The sequence below is a fragment of the Trichoderma virens genome (genome assembly GCF_000170995.1).
Source record: "Trichoderma virens Gv29-8 chromosome Unknown TRIVIscaffold_6, whole genome shotgun sequence".
In the NCBI taxonomy this organism is placed as follows: domain Eukaryota; kingdom Fungi; phylum Ascomycota; class Sordariomycetes; order Hypocreales; family Hypocreaceae; genus Trichoderma; species Trichoderma virens.
Window position 1 is genome coordinate 1,439,922 of NW_014013743.1, and position 17,368 is coordinate 1,457,289.

Sequence of the window (17,368 nt, forward strand, 5' to 3'; positions counted from 1 at the left end):
TTACCAGCGGAGATGTATACATGCAGCTTGATTGATTCTTTCTTTACAGATACCATAGGTAGGTACGGAGTACATGATAGTATCAAATATACATACGATGGCGTGTGTCTTTACCCATGCCGATTCTGCTTTCCCGAAGAATCCCACAACCCCGCGTCATCACTAAGGTACTTTGGTGTATCGTACTTTGAAAATGCAAGCCCTGGGAACCCATGCCCGGTAATAACTGGAAGCCATTGCCTTGTACCTACGTAGAGGCTACCTCCGCTCCATCGATACCACCCTGTGATCCTACACTAATCAATCCTAGCGATATGAGGTACTTGCTCTCTGCCCAAGAGCGGGCTGGCAACATTTGAATGCATTCAAGTACAACAAAGGTTCCACGCACGTATGATTTACAGCAGTTCGATTGGCAGCAATGCTGCATCGTTCTGCAATGGATGCTGCCAAAATATCACATGTGCTGCCAAGGATCCGAGGCTGTTGGGCTTCTTGCTCTGCGTCTCTGCATCGTGGCCCAAAGCATTCGCTTGCATAAAGTACCTATCCCGGAGTACCTGATATCATGTATCATGTATCATGCAGATTAGAAGCTGAAGGCACGTTTAGATTCGCCCAAGTACGTGCTTTCTCTGATTTGTAGACGCGGAAAATATCTTTTCCCAACCCCTCTTCTTGCTCGATTTCATCCTTCAGCCCCCCCCCGGAGGTTTTGCAGCGCTACTCCTCACAAACACACTCAACACCGCTACTCTGCATCAAAGGTGATATACCTCATCTGCTACCAAATCCAAGAGAAGGAGGGAGAACAAGGTCAGTGAATACCAAAAGTCTAGTCTGCATCCGCGCTCAAGGAAGCTGATTGCTTGGGACAGAACACCTTCTCTAGCCATTCCTCTGCGCTCTGACTGCGAGGTCTTGGCTGCAAACTACACTGGTCTGCCTGCTTAGTGGCCAGCTTTGGGAACAATAAAAGGTATAGAAGTGTGGTGATGCCCAAGCTTGCCTTGTGGAGAGAGGAACGGCGCTAATGTCGTTTATCGTGGCAGAGAATGGACATACTAGAGGGCGAAGTTTTTCACTCCGTGTTCAACCGCAAGGTAAGCCGATACGGAGAAGACAAGGTCAGAAAACGCGGACCAAGCCTCCGTGCATACGAGCCAGAAACCATGAAGTTCATTGCCGAGCACACGAAAATTCCCGTCCCCAAGGTGTACGACACCGACTGGCAAGACGGCCATTTGACGGCCATCATCATGGAGTACATTCCAGGTAAGAGGCTCGATAAAATCTGGGACACTTTGAGCAAAGAGCAAAAGATGGCCATTGCCCAAGAGCTCAAGGGGTACATGGCTCAACTGCGCGACCTCAAAGGCACCTACATTGGGGCCCTCGACCGGGGAAAGGCCTTGATCGGAAACAAGAAGCCGCTCGAATGCGGCCCCTTTGAGACTGAGCGCGAGTTTAACAGGTTCATTCTCGAGGATATTGCCTCTACGACGCCTGAAATGATTCAAAAGTATGCAAGGCACGCCCTGTTTCACGGTCACAAGATTGTCTTCACCCATGGCGACTTGACTCCTCGCAACATCCTCATTGACGAAGAAAAGTTCAAGGTCACGGCCATTTTGGACTGGGAGGAGAGCGGGTGGTACCCGGAGTATTGGGAATACACCAAGGCGTTTCACCACCTGCAGCCTATGTTGGACTGGCCAGATTACCTCGAGGTTATTTTCCCGCCCCAGTTCCAGAGGGAGTATATTGGCATGTCCTTCATGAACTCTATCATGTATCACTAGCGGGAACGTGATGCGGTTGGTAGGCAAGCAGGCGCGCAAGCGAGAGAGATTTCTATCCCTTTTCCTTTTCCTTTCCTTTCCTCTTTTTTGTTGTTTATTCGGGACAACCATACCAGATTGATCGATGGATGCTTGATACTGCAAGGAATTTGTTCTGCAAATCCATTTGGATATATATTATAATTTGAATTGTCGCCTTCTGGCGTATTTTCAGCCAACGTCAATGTGCATCGTCCTCCCTCAGTCTTAAACATAGAACAATGGAAGAGGTACATCCGCACCAGTTGATGCAAAATGGTGCAAGAGATGCTGAAGCATTTACCCAAAAATATTATTTGATGTTGATTAATAAATAAGATTGCCCTCTAGGCATTTGAATGATTGAAATTACAAAGCACCATTTCATCGTTTAAGCATAAATTTAACCATGGCAACCCATCAATTTAGAAGTAGAATCCACCTGCGTCTGGTCCATAAACATGGTGGAATCGTCCAGCCAGCAGAAAACTGGGCTGCCCCTTTGCCCTTGGCGTATTTCAACACTAGGACCTGATGCATGCTTCACGTAGTCCTGCTGCTGTTCCTCCGTCGCTCGGAACTGTCGACACGGTGGTCCGAAACGCTCACGAGCTCCTCATTACAGATGATGAATACAAACAGGGTGAATTCCGCTCTCGTGCCAGAGGGAGGAGCCGAGTTCGAGCTCTCGTGCAAAGGGTGAGGTGCATTATCCCTGTAGAAACCCCGTCAACTCCCATACGAACAAAGGGCGGCAACACAACAAATGTGCAACTACTCACGACAAACAGGTAAAGCATTCTGAGATGGGAAGAGACTCGGAGATGAGTTCTCCGCAACCAGGACAATGGACAAGTTCACACATGATAGAGCCCTTGATGAGGACCTGAAAGTCTGATCAGACTGTATAGTTCAGAGCCGCTGTGTAGCCAAAAAGCAAAAGAAGAAGGAGTAGAGGAATGTGCAAACAGTCAAGCAGCAAAGAAATGGCCAACGTGAAGCTCAAGCTCGCACATTTGGTCACTTGGATGACCATAGCATCCAGGCATTCGCTTCTGCCTACTTTATACGCATTGCACGTCCATGTTTCGCTTCACATTGTACCGAGCGCCCTCTCTCTTACCACCTCGAGGTCTCGGAATGTCACAAGCCTAGGATCAGTAAGACATGGAACGTCGCATAGGGGTAACCAAAAAAAGGAAGAAAAGAAAATGAAATGAAAGACAGGACCTGTGCCAAGTCCTTCATCCCCCAGCATGTGTCAACAGAGTGGCGGACTGCTAGTTCTCTTTCAACCAGTCTTGCGAGCCAACACCTCCATGAGCCCTCCACCATACGCTCTCGAGCCTCGTGATGACCAGCATGCTAAACTCTGTTGGCGACGATGTCACAGATAAAAAGGGGGGTCCAGGCTGCAAGGTACGGCGCGATGGACGCGAAAACGCCACATCCTCTTTAGATCGACAAAGGAAGAAAATTCGAGTTGATGGCCTCGGGAACTAACCGAGAGGGCCCCCAAGATGTTGTGGCGTTCTTTCGCACGGCTAACCTTGCCCGTTGAGCATGTTATAAGCGACAGACTGCTTGGCTCGTAGCGACAGCCGATTCAACGGCCCCTTTGAGGGAATCTCGATTGTAAGGACGCGGATGATCGATTCAAACCGGCACTGCCTCATCGCAGGCCACCATCGTATCGCGGCTAAGCATCTGTCAGCTGTCACAATCAGTTTCGGTGTCATTTGTGTGATTTGCCGTATCTTGGTTCATTTCACATGGGTTCAGTGATTGCTCTCCAATCCCAAGGACTGTTTTTGGTGATTCTGCAGGGCATCAGAAATGTTTGAAGAAGAGTGGGAATCTTTGTGCGTGGTCTGCTCGTTTCTCCTGGCAGCAACCACACAGTCTAACATGGCGCTTCGGCCAGTCAACGTGCTTCATAGGCGAGGCTCGATCAAGGACGTCGTCATCACTGGAGGAAAAGGAGGGGGAGGGGGTGTAAAGACAGAAAGGTAGGGTAGCATTAGGCTGGCATCCTTTCTGGTGATTTCTTGCTGAGGTGGTTTTGTGGTGTCTTGTGAATACTTGCCTAAAACACCATGGCATTGGATGCCTCAGGAAGCCAGATAGATAGTCGAGGAAAGAGCAGGGCAATACTATTTGGTAATACAATAGCCAATAATTCCATACATCCTAAGAAATGATAAAATAAACGTTTTAAACCAAAATAGTAGAGGTAAAAATAAATATAGTAAGAAGGAAAGAAAGCAGAAAAAAAAAAGAAGAAAAAAGTCAGGGGCTCAAGGACAACACCATCTCAACATCACAGCCCCCAGTAGCTCCCTTCTACCCTCCTACAACACGATGCGATGGTAACCAAAGAAGAGGAAAAAAGAAGAAGCTGCAGGTGCGCAAATATTCCGTCCTCGTGTAACACCAAGCCTCGCTCACAGGGCTGACCAACAGCAACAACAACCGTGATTCAAGGTTCATCCCGGCGTCAATGATCCACACACACAAGATCCTAGACTGTCAAGAGAAGATGTCAAGAGCCAGTCCTTGGTCGGGCATACATGTACCGAGGACCCCAGATGCTAAAATCGATCTACCGGCACCTTTCTCGGAACCATATTCCTGTCCGCAGAAGCGCCGTGACATGAAACTGCACTAGACAAATCAAGTTCGTCGAGGATCATCACGGCATGCGGCTACTTGAAAAGAATCAGGCCACTCTTGCCTATCCCGCAGCCAACTCGGGCCCTAGAACGAAAGATCTAGAACGAAAGAAACAAACAAACAAGCAAACGCAAAGTTGGCTCACATCAAATCCTTGGGTAACCAGCTGCCTTGTATGCCACCATTATCAAAATGAGCATGTGAAAATCACGGAAACTGACTCATATTTCGCCCAGCCAACATGTTCGTCTTTTCGTCTTTACTAGTAGAAGCCACCCGACTCAAGCCCAAAATGCAGCGCCATGACAAACTCCACCAGAACATCCAATCAATACAGATAGTCGTCGTCCGTTTCTGAACCCCAAACATCCATCCATCTATTACCATTGGGGCCTGTATTCCATCCTCCGTGCCGTACCAAATGTTTTTGTTCTCCTCCCTTCCTCTTCCCAGCTCAAGCGGAAAACGCGCCAGCATACCCGCAGTAATTAAACAACAGAGGAGAAGAAAAAATTATAATAACTGACAAGGTATTCATCATACAGTTCTAAACAGATTTCGCGCTTGCTGATATCCTGTTGAGAAGAAGAGAAGTAAGAGAAGAAGGAAAAGGGGGGAGCGAGAGAGAGGTCTTTTTCGGGGTCATCCGGATGAAGCAGAGTGATGGTGAATTAGAATCAAGCTAATATTATATCAATGAATTGAGACCAGGGCGTTTTATGCGTAGAGAGCCTCGATGAGGTAAATGAGGCCGAAAAGCAAAAAGGCAACGGCGCCACCGACGGTCACTACACATGTTTGGTCAGAACTCATGCTCATCTAATAAAACAAGGCCACAGGGAAGAGGCCTGGACATGCTACTTACCAACTTTGAGACTGACGCGTCCAGCAATGGCTCGGCCGCCAATGACGGCAACACCCGTGCAGATGCAGTGTCCAGCCAGAGCACCGAGAGTAACCCACCAATAGTCCTGTCCAGCAGCCATTGCAATGGTGGCAATCTGGCTTCGGTCTCCCCACTCGCCCAAAAAGGTCATGACAAAGGTCTGAACCCATGCGGGGCTGAGAATGAGGGAGCAAAGATTGCTGATGCCGCTGACGAAGCCGCTGCCATTGCCTTTGCGGGAGGGAATCCGGGAGGGTGACTCTGAAGGCGACCTGGGGGAGGGGAACCTGTTCTTGCGCGAAGTCCTGCCACCGAGACCCATCTCCAAGGCATCGCCCGAGATGGAGCCGCCTCTACGCTCAAGTTCCTTTTCCTTCTCGGCAAGCTCCTGTTCCACTTCGTGCATCTCGGCAGTGACGCCTTCGTTGGGGTCCATCTGCATTCCCTCTCGCAAAAGTCTGGCTCCAAAGACAAAGAACAGACCCGCAGCAAGAAGACCAGTGAGGCGCTTGGGGATCAGAGCCGGAACGGCATGGCCCAGGACCGCAGATAGAACGGTCATGACGAAAAGGGCACCAAAGGCGGCAGAAAAGACGACCATGCGGTCGTGCTTCATGGCCATGAGAGCCGCAACCAAGAACGTCTTGTCTCCAACTTCAGAGACCAAGATCATGGTGAAGGAAAGGATAAAGGAGTGGAAAGGCTGGATAATGCCCTCCTCCTGTTCGGCGGCCTTTGGGCTTGATGAGGAACTTCCAGTCTGGGGCTTGGAAATGTCGAGGTGATCCTTCTTTGCGGAGTCGGGGACGGGCGGCGACACTTGCTGGCGATCCATATCGGGAAGATCACCAGGTTTCTATCCATCATTGCGTTAGTGTATTGATACATTGATGTGATTTTGATTCAACCTCTCAACACTCTAAGGGGAAAAGCAGGCGGGATTGCAGTCATACCTCGAGCCCGGTGTAACCCGTGTCTTCACCATCTTTGTCAGATGTCGACTTTGACTTTGCCTTTTCCTTGTCGGCGTCTCCTCCCTTGGTCTTGTCCTTGCCCTTTTCAATCTTCTTCTCTTCGCTGTGAGGAATCGGGGGGTGCTCCTTGGGAGCTTCAGGCTGATTGACGAGCTTCTCGCCAGTCTTGCCTTCGTGGGCCTTGCGGGCCTTGTCCTTTTCGGAAACACCTCCCTCAGTGCCCGTGGTGCCATCCTGGGGCTTCGCGCGGTTCTTGTCGAACATGACACCGTCGTTGGACTCGGGAATCTTCTTGCCATCGACGACTGTGACATCCTTGGGACGCCCCTTGAGGGCGGGCAGGTCCTTTTCGCCTTTGGTTTCGGTCGACGCAGTGCCGTCGGTCTCGACAAAGGGGCCGAGATGAGGCTTGCCATCCTTTCCGTCGACGGGCGCGTCCTTGGTGGGCACGCCGAGGCGGCCTTTGAGCATCGCGACATCCGCTACATCGGCGGCAGGGCCCGAGTCTTTGTCATTGCCGGCGACGGCACCGGCAGCGGGGTTTGCCGCAAGGGCGCTGGCGATGGAGGGGAGGAGGAGGAGGAGGATAGGAGAATGCTTCGCGGAGAATTGCATGGTGGCGGTAGATCTCGGGAGCTACTAGTTAATGAGCGAATGCTGTCCTCAGCGCATCAGGATGTTGGCAGGTCCGTGGACACGACACGAGCCTTGCCGAATGCAAGGCGTGGAACAGGGCAATCCGATGGAACCAGTACTAAAACACGGCCTCAATGGAGGCGAGATGAGAAGCGGAAAGGGGGGGTGGAATGATTGATTGAGGATGCAGGCTCGTGTGTCCTTGGTGGATGCACAGGGCTCGGAGAGGATTAACTTTGACGGAATGCTTCTCGTCGATCCAAGATCAAAGGAATGGCCAAATGGGCGATTGCGAAGAAGGAGAGTTGGAATAGGAAAAAGGAAAAAGAAAAATGAGGGAGAGGGACAAAAAGTCGAAAGCGTTGAGGTGGTGAATTGGGGAAAAGGAGACTGAGGCGTCCGTAAATGGAAGACAGACAAGAGAGCTAGGTCGTCTTCACTTTTTTTTTCCCTTCCCCTCCAATTGCAGTAGAAGATGTTGCGTACTCGTGAAGCCGGGGTTTTGGTTTGGGATATGGATGCTACCAGGCAGGGCAAAAAGGTACAGGTGGTCGTTTGGGGTTTGGACATTGCCCACATAGACGGCGCAAGTACCTCTGCATGCTTGCAGTTAGTGGCATTAAGCCCGCTGCGGACTACGGGGGGCAATTGGATGGAAGCGCTACTGCCCAGGTGGGAAACTTTGTTTCTTCCCCCTGAAAGCGAATTTGCCAGCAGGCTCTAGCCTTCAATGTTGCCCTGGGCTTTTACTGTACGAATACATAGTACAGTGCCTGTGTCTGAAACAAAACTCCGGGCCGGATCAAGCCCAAGGCAGGGCAGGGCGCTCGCCAATCGGGGCCAAAAAGGGCTGCGCGTTCTTTTGCCTCTCCTCTCTCCTGACTCCTTACAGATGGGTGGCATTGCTTTGCTGGAACTAAAGTACAGTGTGGAGTTTGCAGTGGATTCGAAAGCGGCGAGTGATTTGGACTCTAGATGGATCTCTACTGCACTCCGTAGTCTGTACTCCGTAGTAATACTGCATTTCTGCCTCACCCCTACATGTGCGAGTACAGTAGGCGGTGTCTTTTGTTGGCGCGCTAAATACGAGCAGCTCTGCTGGTGCTAATGCTGTGCTATTTCGTATTCCCGGCTGGTGGACATGAAAAAGGAACCTGAAGCATTAGAGAGGTACGTTGTGTATTGCTGTGCAGGACGAGTATACTGCGATGCTGCGACTATGGGATGAGTGCATGTACTACATGTACTGCATGTAATGTATCCATTTCCCAGAAACCCTTGCCAAAATCACGACGAGAGCTGCATCAGTCATTCACACATCCTGATACTACTACTATCTAATACATACCTCGGATGCGGCATAGCAAGCGGCGCATTTCAATTTGCCGTCCGGAGTTGAGATGAACGGCATCGGCGTCGATGCCCAAGATCGAGGGCGCTGGGCACTATGAGCTTGCCCCCCAAATATTAGGCGCCCGTCCACTATAACGACGCTCTGATAGCGCACCTACAGGCGCTTGCTCACCCGCATCTTATCTAATCCCCTCCGCTCGCCACTATCTTCCCCGCTGCACCAGATAGATGGCGTCACGGCGTTTGTTGAATATTACTGTACCGTCAGTTCACGGCGGGTCGCCATTAATCGCCCATACAACTGCTGCTGCCGTAATCAACGTGCTACCTAAACTCCGAGTGCATTGATCCTCTTTTGCCTGACAAATATCCTCTGATCCGTGACATTTTCTCTCCGTAGACATCGCCCATCTTGAACAGCTCCGGCGTTTGCTATTGCTTGCAGACGGCTTCGATTGCGCCGCATCCTGAACCACACAATTCCGCGACTCCCGGCTTGCCTGTACATCCGCTGGGACCAACGACTGTAGCCATAAATCTAGACGGTTGGCTACCCCAGCCATGGAATGGACTCCTGGTGATCACGACAGTGATGGGGAAGGACCCTTTGAGTGGGACCCCAGAGATGCCGAGCAAACGGGATATGGGAGCTGGCACACTGCCGACGAGGGCCATGATGATGATGATGATGATGATGATGATGATGATGACCATGGTGAGGTGTATGAGGATGCAAACGAGAGGGGTGCGGTTGAGGATGAGGACGAAGACGATGACGACGAGGATGATCCCGACTATCGTGATGAGCCAGATGAGGACGACGAGGACCTTGAGGGTAATAATTCACCCCTGTATCCCATTGTTCTTCAAGGGCTATATGACTGAACTCAGTTGCTTTCTTTAGATCATGATGAGGAAGAAGAAGAACGAGAAGGTAAGAATCAACGACAAGAGTCATGAGGGCGCGTTGGGATAACCCTTTCTTATGTAGCTCCAGCACTCGACGACCGCATGCAATACGCCTTTGGCGATTTCCGATTCCAGATTGTCATTGACGACGAAGAGGCTGGGCGAGACGAGGCCGCTTTGAGGTTGATTTCATTGTTAAGAGGTAAGGCCCCTCTTTCACTCTGCAACTATTGTTATTTTTGTCCTTTGCTTCTATCCTAGATTCTATTTACCAACCTCTACTAACATGGACTGTCATGGCTTCAAGCTGGCCAAAGGTCGGGGCTCTTGACAAGACAGCAGCTCATGACGCTCTTCCGCGGCACTGGTCTCGGCCGCGGGGTACCTGTCATACCAAAAGACCCCAACCGGTTTCCCAAAGTCCCTAGTGAGGAGGGCAGAAAGCTCATGGAGTCTGGAGCCTTTGGTATGAGCGATGTTGACCTGCGACCTAAAAAACTTATTGCAAGACGTTTGCTTGAGCGAGAGGTCGGTGTAGGAGACCGAATCTGGAGAAAGCGAAATAATGGTGCTCTAGCTCAGGTTCGTACATTTCTCCCTCCTCCTTTTCATTATGGCGCGTACCTCTGTTTAGTGACGTTAATAGTGACGGCTGGATTGGATTGTTTATGATGCTCATGCTTGTCTGGTTGATGCTAACAATAACCCAACATCACAGAGCTTCATCCCCGGTAGCAGAGCGGAGAAAATCATCCACTACGATCACCCCATCTACTCCGGCCAGTTCTCCGACGACGGCAACTTCTTCTTCTCATGCTGTCAAGATTTCAAAGTACGCATGTACGACACGTCCAACCCCTACAACTGGAAGCTGTACAAAACGGTGAGCTACCCCTTTGGCCAGTGGACACTTACAGACGCCTCTCTGAGTCCGGACAACCGCTGGCTGGCGTATACCTCTATCCAAAGCATCGTCTCGATAGCTCCCACCGATCCCAAAGACAAGGGTGAGCCGTACTCTCTCGAGCTTGATGACGGAGAAGGTCATACGAGACTCTCATTTTGGCGTAACCGCGGGTCCTTTGGAATCTGGTCCGTCAGATTTTCGGGAGATGGACGAGAGCTTGTTGCTGGCACCAGTGCTCACTCACTAGTCGTCTATGATATTGAATCCAGGAGAGTCCTCCATCACATCACCGGTCACCAGGATGATGTCAATGCCGTGTGCTTTGCGGACAAGGCATCCCCTCACATCATCTACTCCGGCTCAGACGACACAACCATTAAAGTGTGGGATCGGCGAAGCATGGGAGACAATCGGGAGGCTGGCGCCTTTGTGGGACACACCGAGGGCCTGACGTACATTGACAGCAAGGGCGATGGGCGATACATCCTCAGTAACGGCAAGGAGCAGAGCATGAAGCTGTGGGATCTGCGCATGGCCATGTCAACGGATCGGTTCCGTCAAGTCACAAAGGATAACGACACACGGCTTGATAGGTTCGATTATAGGCAAGACGAATACGACGAAGACGACTGGGACGTGCACCCCCACGACAACTCTCTCGTCACCTTCCGTGGCCACAAGGTCCTCCGCACGCTTATCCGATGCCACTTCTCGCCGCCGTCGTCGACCAACTCACGCTACGTCTATTCTGGCAGTGCAGACGGCAAAGTGCACATCTGGAACATGGACGCGACCAAGGCGGGCGTAATCGATGTACAGGGTGCAACTGATCAGACGAGGAGACTCGACCGCCGCACGCGGGTCTATTTCGACGAGCCCGGAGGCTGGGGCACATGCGTCCGCGATGCTAGCTGGCATCCCAGCGCGCCCATCATTGTTGGTGAGTACTCTCTCTGGCACCCCTTCACTCCATCTTGGCCCATGCTAATATTCCCGTAGCGTCTGCATGGAATGGATACAGCATGGCACGAGGCACCTGCACAGTCCATGCGTTCAATGGGGCATCTGAAGATGAAGGAGAGCCCAAGCTTGGGGCCAGCGTTAATGAGTCGTTGAGGTCAGACCCAGAGACGTTTTACCACTCAAGGTTTTTTTAACGGTCTGGTGAAGAATGGCTATATGGATGCGAGGACAGGGGCAAAATGAATATATAAGAGGTCTTGGGTTCTTTATGTTGTTACAGCGGACTTTACAAAGTACTTTATCATGTTGTGGCCTGCATGCAAACACTCCAAAGAGAAGCATTCGTTTGGTTTTGGTGTTGTGTCGTCTGTTCTTCGCCCCCTTCTCCCATGAGTTCTGTATTTTCTTTGCTTGCGCTTTGTTTCGCCCGCATTTACCCGCTGCAGCAGCTGCTTTGTGGCTGCGATGCTGCAGCTGTCGACAGCCTAATCGGATTTGTTGCAGATTCTCCTGCCGCGAACGCCAGTTACACAGACCATGGCACATTCTTCTGGCAAAACCAGGTACCTGCAGTCGATTTCAGCACGAAGCCTTGATCATTTCCCGTCACAAGCTCTTTGTGTACATGTACCTAGTGCATGGACTTTTTTTTCCCCCATGCTAGCCAACCCACTGGCCACTGACTATCCTGCTACATAGACGAGTGTTCAATCAGAAGCACCTACAAAGTACAAGTAGTATCAATAGACACTGTAGCTGCGTCTATCGTGCTAAATCCCGTTAGCAGAGGGACGGATAAGTGTCAGATTGATCGACACTCAGAGTTAATATGGGGAGCTGCATCCCTGCCCCATCCCGTGATTCTGCAATTGGCGATCCGTGATAGGCCAGCCACCCGGAAAATCGCTCTTCCAGCGCCGATGGCCTTCTGGAATCTGGCCAGCTGTGGCGCATGGCTCGTGCATCCACGCCTCAGCCTCGCCCACCTTGCCTTTTTCTTGCCCCCAGGCGGAATTCGCTGGCTCAAAGCTTCACTAACCGGCGCATATTATCTCACAGTCTCCATCTTTTTTTTCCTCACATCCTCTCTTCTCATACTAAAATCCTCCCCACGGCCAACAAGCAGGCATTCGCCGGCTCGGTTCCACTTGCAGCCTTGTATCCGAGCGAGGTTCCCAATTGACTGCTGCTGGCAATCCAGATTCAGCGCAGCGACGCGCCGCTACTCTTCGCGCCATTCCGGTAATTCTTCTTTTTCTTTTTTTGCTTTTTCCATTCTCCTGCTTCTCTCCCCTAATCCATCCTCTATCCCCCTTTTTTTCTCCAGCTGGCCCGCTTCAGCTGTGTCATTTATAGCTTCTTTTCTTTTCTTTTCTTTTTCTTTTTCTTCCTTTCATTTCCCCCCTGCCGCCTGCTTGTTGAGCCCCCCCTGTTCGCTCCCTCTCTTCCCGACCTCGGACAAAAGCTGCCTTGCAGCCACTCGCAAGCTGCCGACTGGCCGCAGCGCCTTCAGGCCTCGATTCGGTCCCACCCAAAGGAACGCGAAACAATTGCCCGATCATCTCTTGCTGACGGCGAGGAGGAAGCGAACTTCCTGCTGCTGCTTGAGCTTCGAACCGCAAACATCCGCCTAGACTCGTGCCAGCCAAGCTAGCCTTGGGAGATAGCTTGGCCCCTCTTTCTCCCTTTTCTCACTTCTTTGTCACTCCCGTCTTTCTTTGGCCGTCAGCAACGTTGGCCAATATCCCAATCAACCAACCTCTTGCACCTTTTGTACGTTGATCCCATTTCTGCGAGCCGCAATTGGTGTTGGGCCGCCACCACCCACATCGGCCGAGACATAGGGTGCCATCAAGGGAGCGTCCGGCTAGAGAACCTTATCCTGCGGCACGATCTTAAGGAAGCGAGACAAAGATCATCGGACTTGGAGAGAAATCGAGCTAGCTTTCCGGCTACCTTTTTCTCGGGGACTGTACGTACCAACAAGCCTAGCCCTTGTGAACTTTTCCTTGTCAAACCTTGTGTCTCTCCTTTGTACAACCTCATCTACCTACATCCTTATTGCTGTTGTCATCACCTTGATCTTGTTCATAACTCTCCTATTCCTATTTGTGGGCAAACAAGAGGCAAAAAGAGAAGGGGGAAGCATCGCAAGTACGCTCGACGTTTCCAAGGTGCCAAGAGGAGCATTGCAATCGTTCATTGTTGAATAATGGCCTTCTTCTTTCACTCTACATGCCAAAAGGCATCGCCTGTATCTCGCTTGAATATCCTAATAACAAGTCGTCGTTTCATTAGTGTCTTCAGAATCCGAACACAACGAGAACTTTCATGTAACCGTCCGTGCCGGCGAACTCCCACCAACATACGAATCCGACGAGATGGGTGACCCCGACTTTGACATTGATTTCTACGGCGATGCCGATGGCGACGCCAACGACCAGCCTCGTCAGGAAGAGCGCCGCCATAGCGGCGGTCATTCGCGAGATGACTACGACTATCACAGTCGAGACCACAGAAGAGACGATGATCATGAAGACGACCGCCGCTATGACAGCGGCCGTAGTGACGACATCGAAGAGCATTCACATCACCATGGGGTCAAGAGAAAGTCGGAGGAGCAGGACCCCAACGACCGGCCTATCGATAGCGGCGCTACAGCAGCCATTATGATTTCAGAGCTCAGCTGGTGGACGACAGACGATGATATCAGAGGCTGGCTTCGAAAGGCCGGCTGCGAGAAAGAAATCAAGGAGCTCACTTTCAGCGAGCACAAAGTCAATGGAAAGAGCAAAGGGTGAGTTGCAAATATGCACATCCGCCTTTCAATTCATTTGTTTTCTTTATTCGCTGCTCGTACTAATTAATCCATCTTGCTTCCCCTGCAGCCAAGCCTATGTCGAATTCCACACTCGCCAAGCTTCCACCGCTGCCAAGCGTCAGATCGATACTGTTGCGATGGACAGTGTGCAGCCTGGCCAGAAAAAGATGACCATCTCTTACTGGAATCCGGGCGTCAACCCCTTCAGAACCCTGCCCAAGGACGCACCGGCCCGCGTTAAGGAGCAGCCGCGAGCCGCTCCCTCTGGATCCTACAGCGAGCGAGGCAGCTATGGAGGCTTCCGCGGCCGAGGAGGCATGGGTGGAAACCGCGGCGGCATGAACCCCAACTTCAATCGCAACTACAGCGGAAACATGGGCTATAACAATAATAATAACATGGGAAGCGGCGGCGGCGGCTTCAACGGCCCGATGGGCGGCGGCGCCAGTGGAGGTGGTGGCAGTCATTACGTTTTCGGCAACCGAAGCAGCCCCGGCGGCACTATGAGAGGCGGCCAGAACATGATCCGGGGCAGAGGCGGCGGAGGCGGCGGTATGATGGGCATGAATATGGGAGGCATGGGCATGGGCATGCCTGGCAATATGGGCATGGGAATGATGGGTAACGGAATGCCAGGTACGCAAGAAGCAGACACTTCACCTACCCCTAACCCACAGACCCCTCCCCTTCAAACTGTATCGGCGATGGCCTAGGAAGATTCGTCGACGTCATTATCCCCTACACCATCATCAGCTCTCCCAGATGTGGACATGGCCGATCAAGAGCCAGAAGAGCAGCCAGTCCAGGAGCAGCAGCTTCAAACTGAAGAGCAGCGGCAGCAGCAAGAGCAAGAGCTTCAGGAGCAACAACTTCAGGAGGTTCAAGAAACAGCCCAGTGTCTTCTGAAGCTCCAAGAAGACGCTCCCCAAGAAGAAGATGTCGACGCTGAAGGAAGCAGCATTCTCGAGGAGAGCGATGATGATGAAGACGCAGAAGTTGAAGAGGACACGCAGATGATAGATGAACAACCTCAGCAAGTGCCTCGAGAGCAGCAAGTGCCGCAAGTGCCGCAAGAGCAGAACCCACAAGTCAAGGAAGAAAGCTCAGGTCAAGCGGCAGATGCCAGTGCACCCGCGTTTTCGCACTCGGCGGCCCAGATTCAACAGCAGTATGAGCAATATTACCAAGCCGCTGCAGCTGCCGCTATAGCCAGAGGCCAACAGGCTCGTTCCATCTGGGGTTGCGTTATTCATGGCACCCCGGGGCTGCGCTGCATGGTCTGCGACATAGAATACTGGCGTCACTACCTCTTCTTTGTCAACGGCTATCGCTACTATGGCCGCGTCCCACCACCGCCATTTCCCATCTTTCCAATGCCACTTCACCGTCCCAGTCCGTCTTCAGACACATCTCTTCACAACCTCTATGGTACGCCGCTAACTTGTGCAAATAGGCTTCCAGGGCATGCCTCCCAACTTTCCAGGCGGATTCGGCTTTGGACAACAAGGCGGCGGCGGCGGCGGAGGTGGAGGTGGAGGAGGCGGAGGCGGCGGCAACGATGGCAACTGGGGCAACCCTCACGGTGCGAAGCGACCTCGTCCCGAGTAACGAGATTTAGCAAGACCGATTCTGCCATCATAGGATCAAGACCTGGACCATGCTTCGACATGCTTCGCGAGAGCATAACATGGATTTGATTTGATTGTATTAGGGGAACAGGAAGGGAACACTTGCCCCATTGCTTTTGACGGACGTTGGGAAAATATCTTGTTAGTTTGCATCAGGAAGGGAATTGTTTTTTTTTTCGACAGTGTATAATAGAACAAACGCTGGGTTGTTAAGACGTCAGGAGTCAGAGAGCATTTTGTGGAAATTTTGTAATTTTTTCTTTTCTTTCTCTTGTCTTTAGGCTCTTTGCTTTCTATTCTCTCCTTTGTTTATTGCATGCCAGGAAAGGGAGGGAAGGGAACAAAAACAGGATGGAACATGGTATGGTTCAAAAGAGCAAAACAATTTGATGATCAAGCAAAAGGAAAAACCAACAAAGGGCATCATGATGGCTTTGTGCGCGCGTGTGTACAGGTGATTGATAGGGTGCTGATTCAATCAGCGACGGAGGAAAGGGATGGTGAGGTAGGGGACGACTCTGTCGGTGCTAGCTTTGCAACCGCAATTTGCCTTGTGCCACCAGATGCTTAATCTGGAGCCATCGGTCTGTGAGAATTCCTCTCATTTCCTCGTCGCCAACGGAGCTGCCCTCGAGCTGCCCCAGCTGCTCCAGAGCGCTGGTGATGTCGCTGTCGTACTTGGTTAGTATTTTTAGCATTGCCCCGTCTATGATATGGCTGTCCTCGTCTTCATCCCTAGTCCCGTCTAGGATGTCTTGCCACTTGTTAAGTGGAAGGTAGAGCATCCGCAACGCAACATATGTGCGGTAGCATGCCGTTTGGGAGTCGAGCATGTACTTCCCCCAGAAACCGACAGCCTCCAGGCGGTCTCTCTGGTCAACGGTCATGGAAGGGCAGATGTATGAATCGAGGCATGTTTCATCCCAAGGGTTCACGGACGACGGCAGCGTGAAGCCATACTCCACAAGCAGCTTGTCGTTAGCATGAGGCCCGTAGCGGATGAATACTTCTTCGCCAGGCTGGTGTGTGCGCGTGGTGGTAAAAGTGAAGAACTTGTCGTCAAAATTGGCGACGCAATAGCCCTCGGGCGTGTGATTGAAAAGGTCCGCCACGGGCTGGAGGGCCATGCGGTCTTCTCTGGGCAGCTTGTCTGTACCACGATCTGTGTAGTAGAAAGTTCGGGTGTTTATAAGGAGCCAGCTGTACAGATAGTCATCTTTGTGAAGTTCTGGATACGCTGCCGTCACGATGGCCCAGTCCTTGTTGAATTTTTCCTGTTGAGCTGAGAGTAAAGTCTTGGCTCCTGTGGGCAACAGAGAGCGCAGCTTAGCCGGCCAGCAGATAGGCAGACTCGAGGCAATGTCTTGCCGAGAAGGGAAAACGGGAGTCCATTTGTTGGTGGCAGTGCCATCATCTAGACAGAGAGAAACCGCAAGGATGCTGTGACCAGATGCACCGCTCAGTTTCTTGATGATGTCTTTTGGAGTGTTGCTGAGAGTGCGCAAAGCAGGTATAGGTACTTTAAGGATAACTTCATCAGCCTAAATATCCAAGTTAGTACTGGTAGTTGAATGAGCAGGATCGAGTGCAGCGACATAAGCGAGTCGAAGAGATTCAATCAAATTCTGCTAGTGGGGATAGCGGGAAGAGCAAAATCAAAGTTACCTCTAGGTGCCGGGTAGCAACAATACCAATACCTCGTCCGTGGAGGGCTTTTGGGTGAATGCCATTCAGCTCGACTCCTATCGAAGTAGACCATTCTAGGAGCTGCTCGATAGCCTCATCCATTGCTGCGGCT

At 51.4% G+C, this 17,368-nt stretch overlaps 5 protein-coding genes across 5 annotated transcripts; 3 read left to right on the forward strand and 2 right to left on the reverse strand.

Annotated features, from left to right (window-relative positions):
• Positions 1–733: 733 nt before the first annotated feature.
• Positions 734–2,024, forward strand: TRIVIDRAFT_83973 (uncharacterized protein; the record flags this gene model as incomplete). Its single annotated transcript, XM_014101291.1, has 3 exons — positions 734–816; positions 879–979; positions 1,053–2,024. The coding sequence occupies one exon, from the start codon at positions 1,056–1,058 to the stop codon at positions 1,800–1,802; it is 747 nt and encodes a 248-aa protein (XP_013956766.1).
• Positions 2,025–5,210: 3,186 nt separating this feature from the next.
• Positions 5,211–6,968, reverse strand: TRIVIDRAFT_134792 (uncharacterized protein; the record flags this gene model as incomplete). The annotated part of the gene is made up of 3 exons (XM_014101292.2): positions 5,211–5,281; positions 5,359–6,235; positions 6,333–6,968. 3 exons carry the CDS (start codon positions 6,966–6,968, stop codon positions 5,211–5,213), a joined length of 1,584 nt encoding a protein of 527 aa, XP_013956767.1.
• A 1,811-nt stretch (positions 6,969–8,779) lies between these two features.
• Positions 8,780–11,472, forward strand: TRIVIDRAFT_212907 (uncharacterized protein; the record flags this gene model as incomplete). Its single annotated transcript, XM_014101293.1, has 6 exons — positions 8,780–9,177; positions 9,247–9,276; positions 9,334–9,453; positions 9,559–9,833; positions 9,970–11,098; positions 11,158–11,472. 6 exons carry the CDS (start codon positions 8,904–8,906, stop codon positions 11,313–11,315), a joined length of 1,986 nt encoding a protein of 661 aa, XP_013956768.1.
• A 2,273-nt stretch (positions 11,473–13,745) lies between these two features.
• Positions 13,746–16,422, forward strand: TRIVIDRAFT_216056 (uncharacterized protein; the record flags this gene model as incomplete). Its single annotated transcript, XM_014101294.1, has 3 exons — positions 13,746–13,918; positions 14,010–14,578; positions 15,396–16,422. The coding sequence occupies 3 exons, from the start codon at positions 13,791–13,793 to the stop codon at positions 15,548–15,550; spliced, it is 852 nt and encodes a 283-aa protein (XP_013956769.1).
• TRIVIDRAFT_83966 (uncharacterized protein) lies at positions 15,632–17,358 on the reverse strand (the record flags this gene model as incomplete). The annotated part of the gene is made up of 2 exons (XM_014101295.1): positions 15,632–17,111; positions 17,236–17,358. The coding sequence occupies 2 exons, from the start codon at positions 17,356–17,358 to the stop codon at positions 16,098–16,100; spliced, it is 1,137 nt and encodes a 378-aa protein (XP_013956770.1).
• Positions 17,359–17,368: the final 10 nt, after the last annotated feature.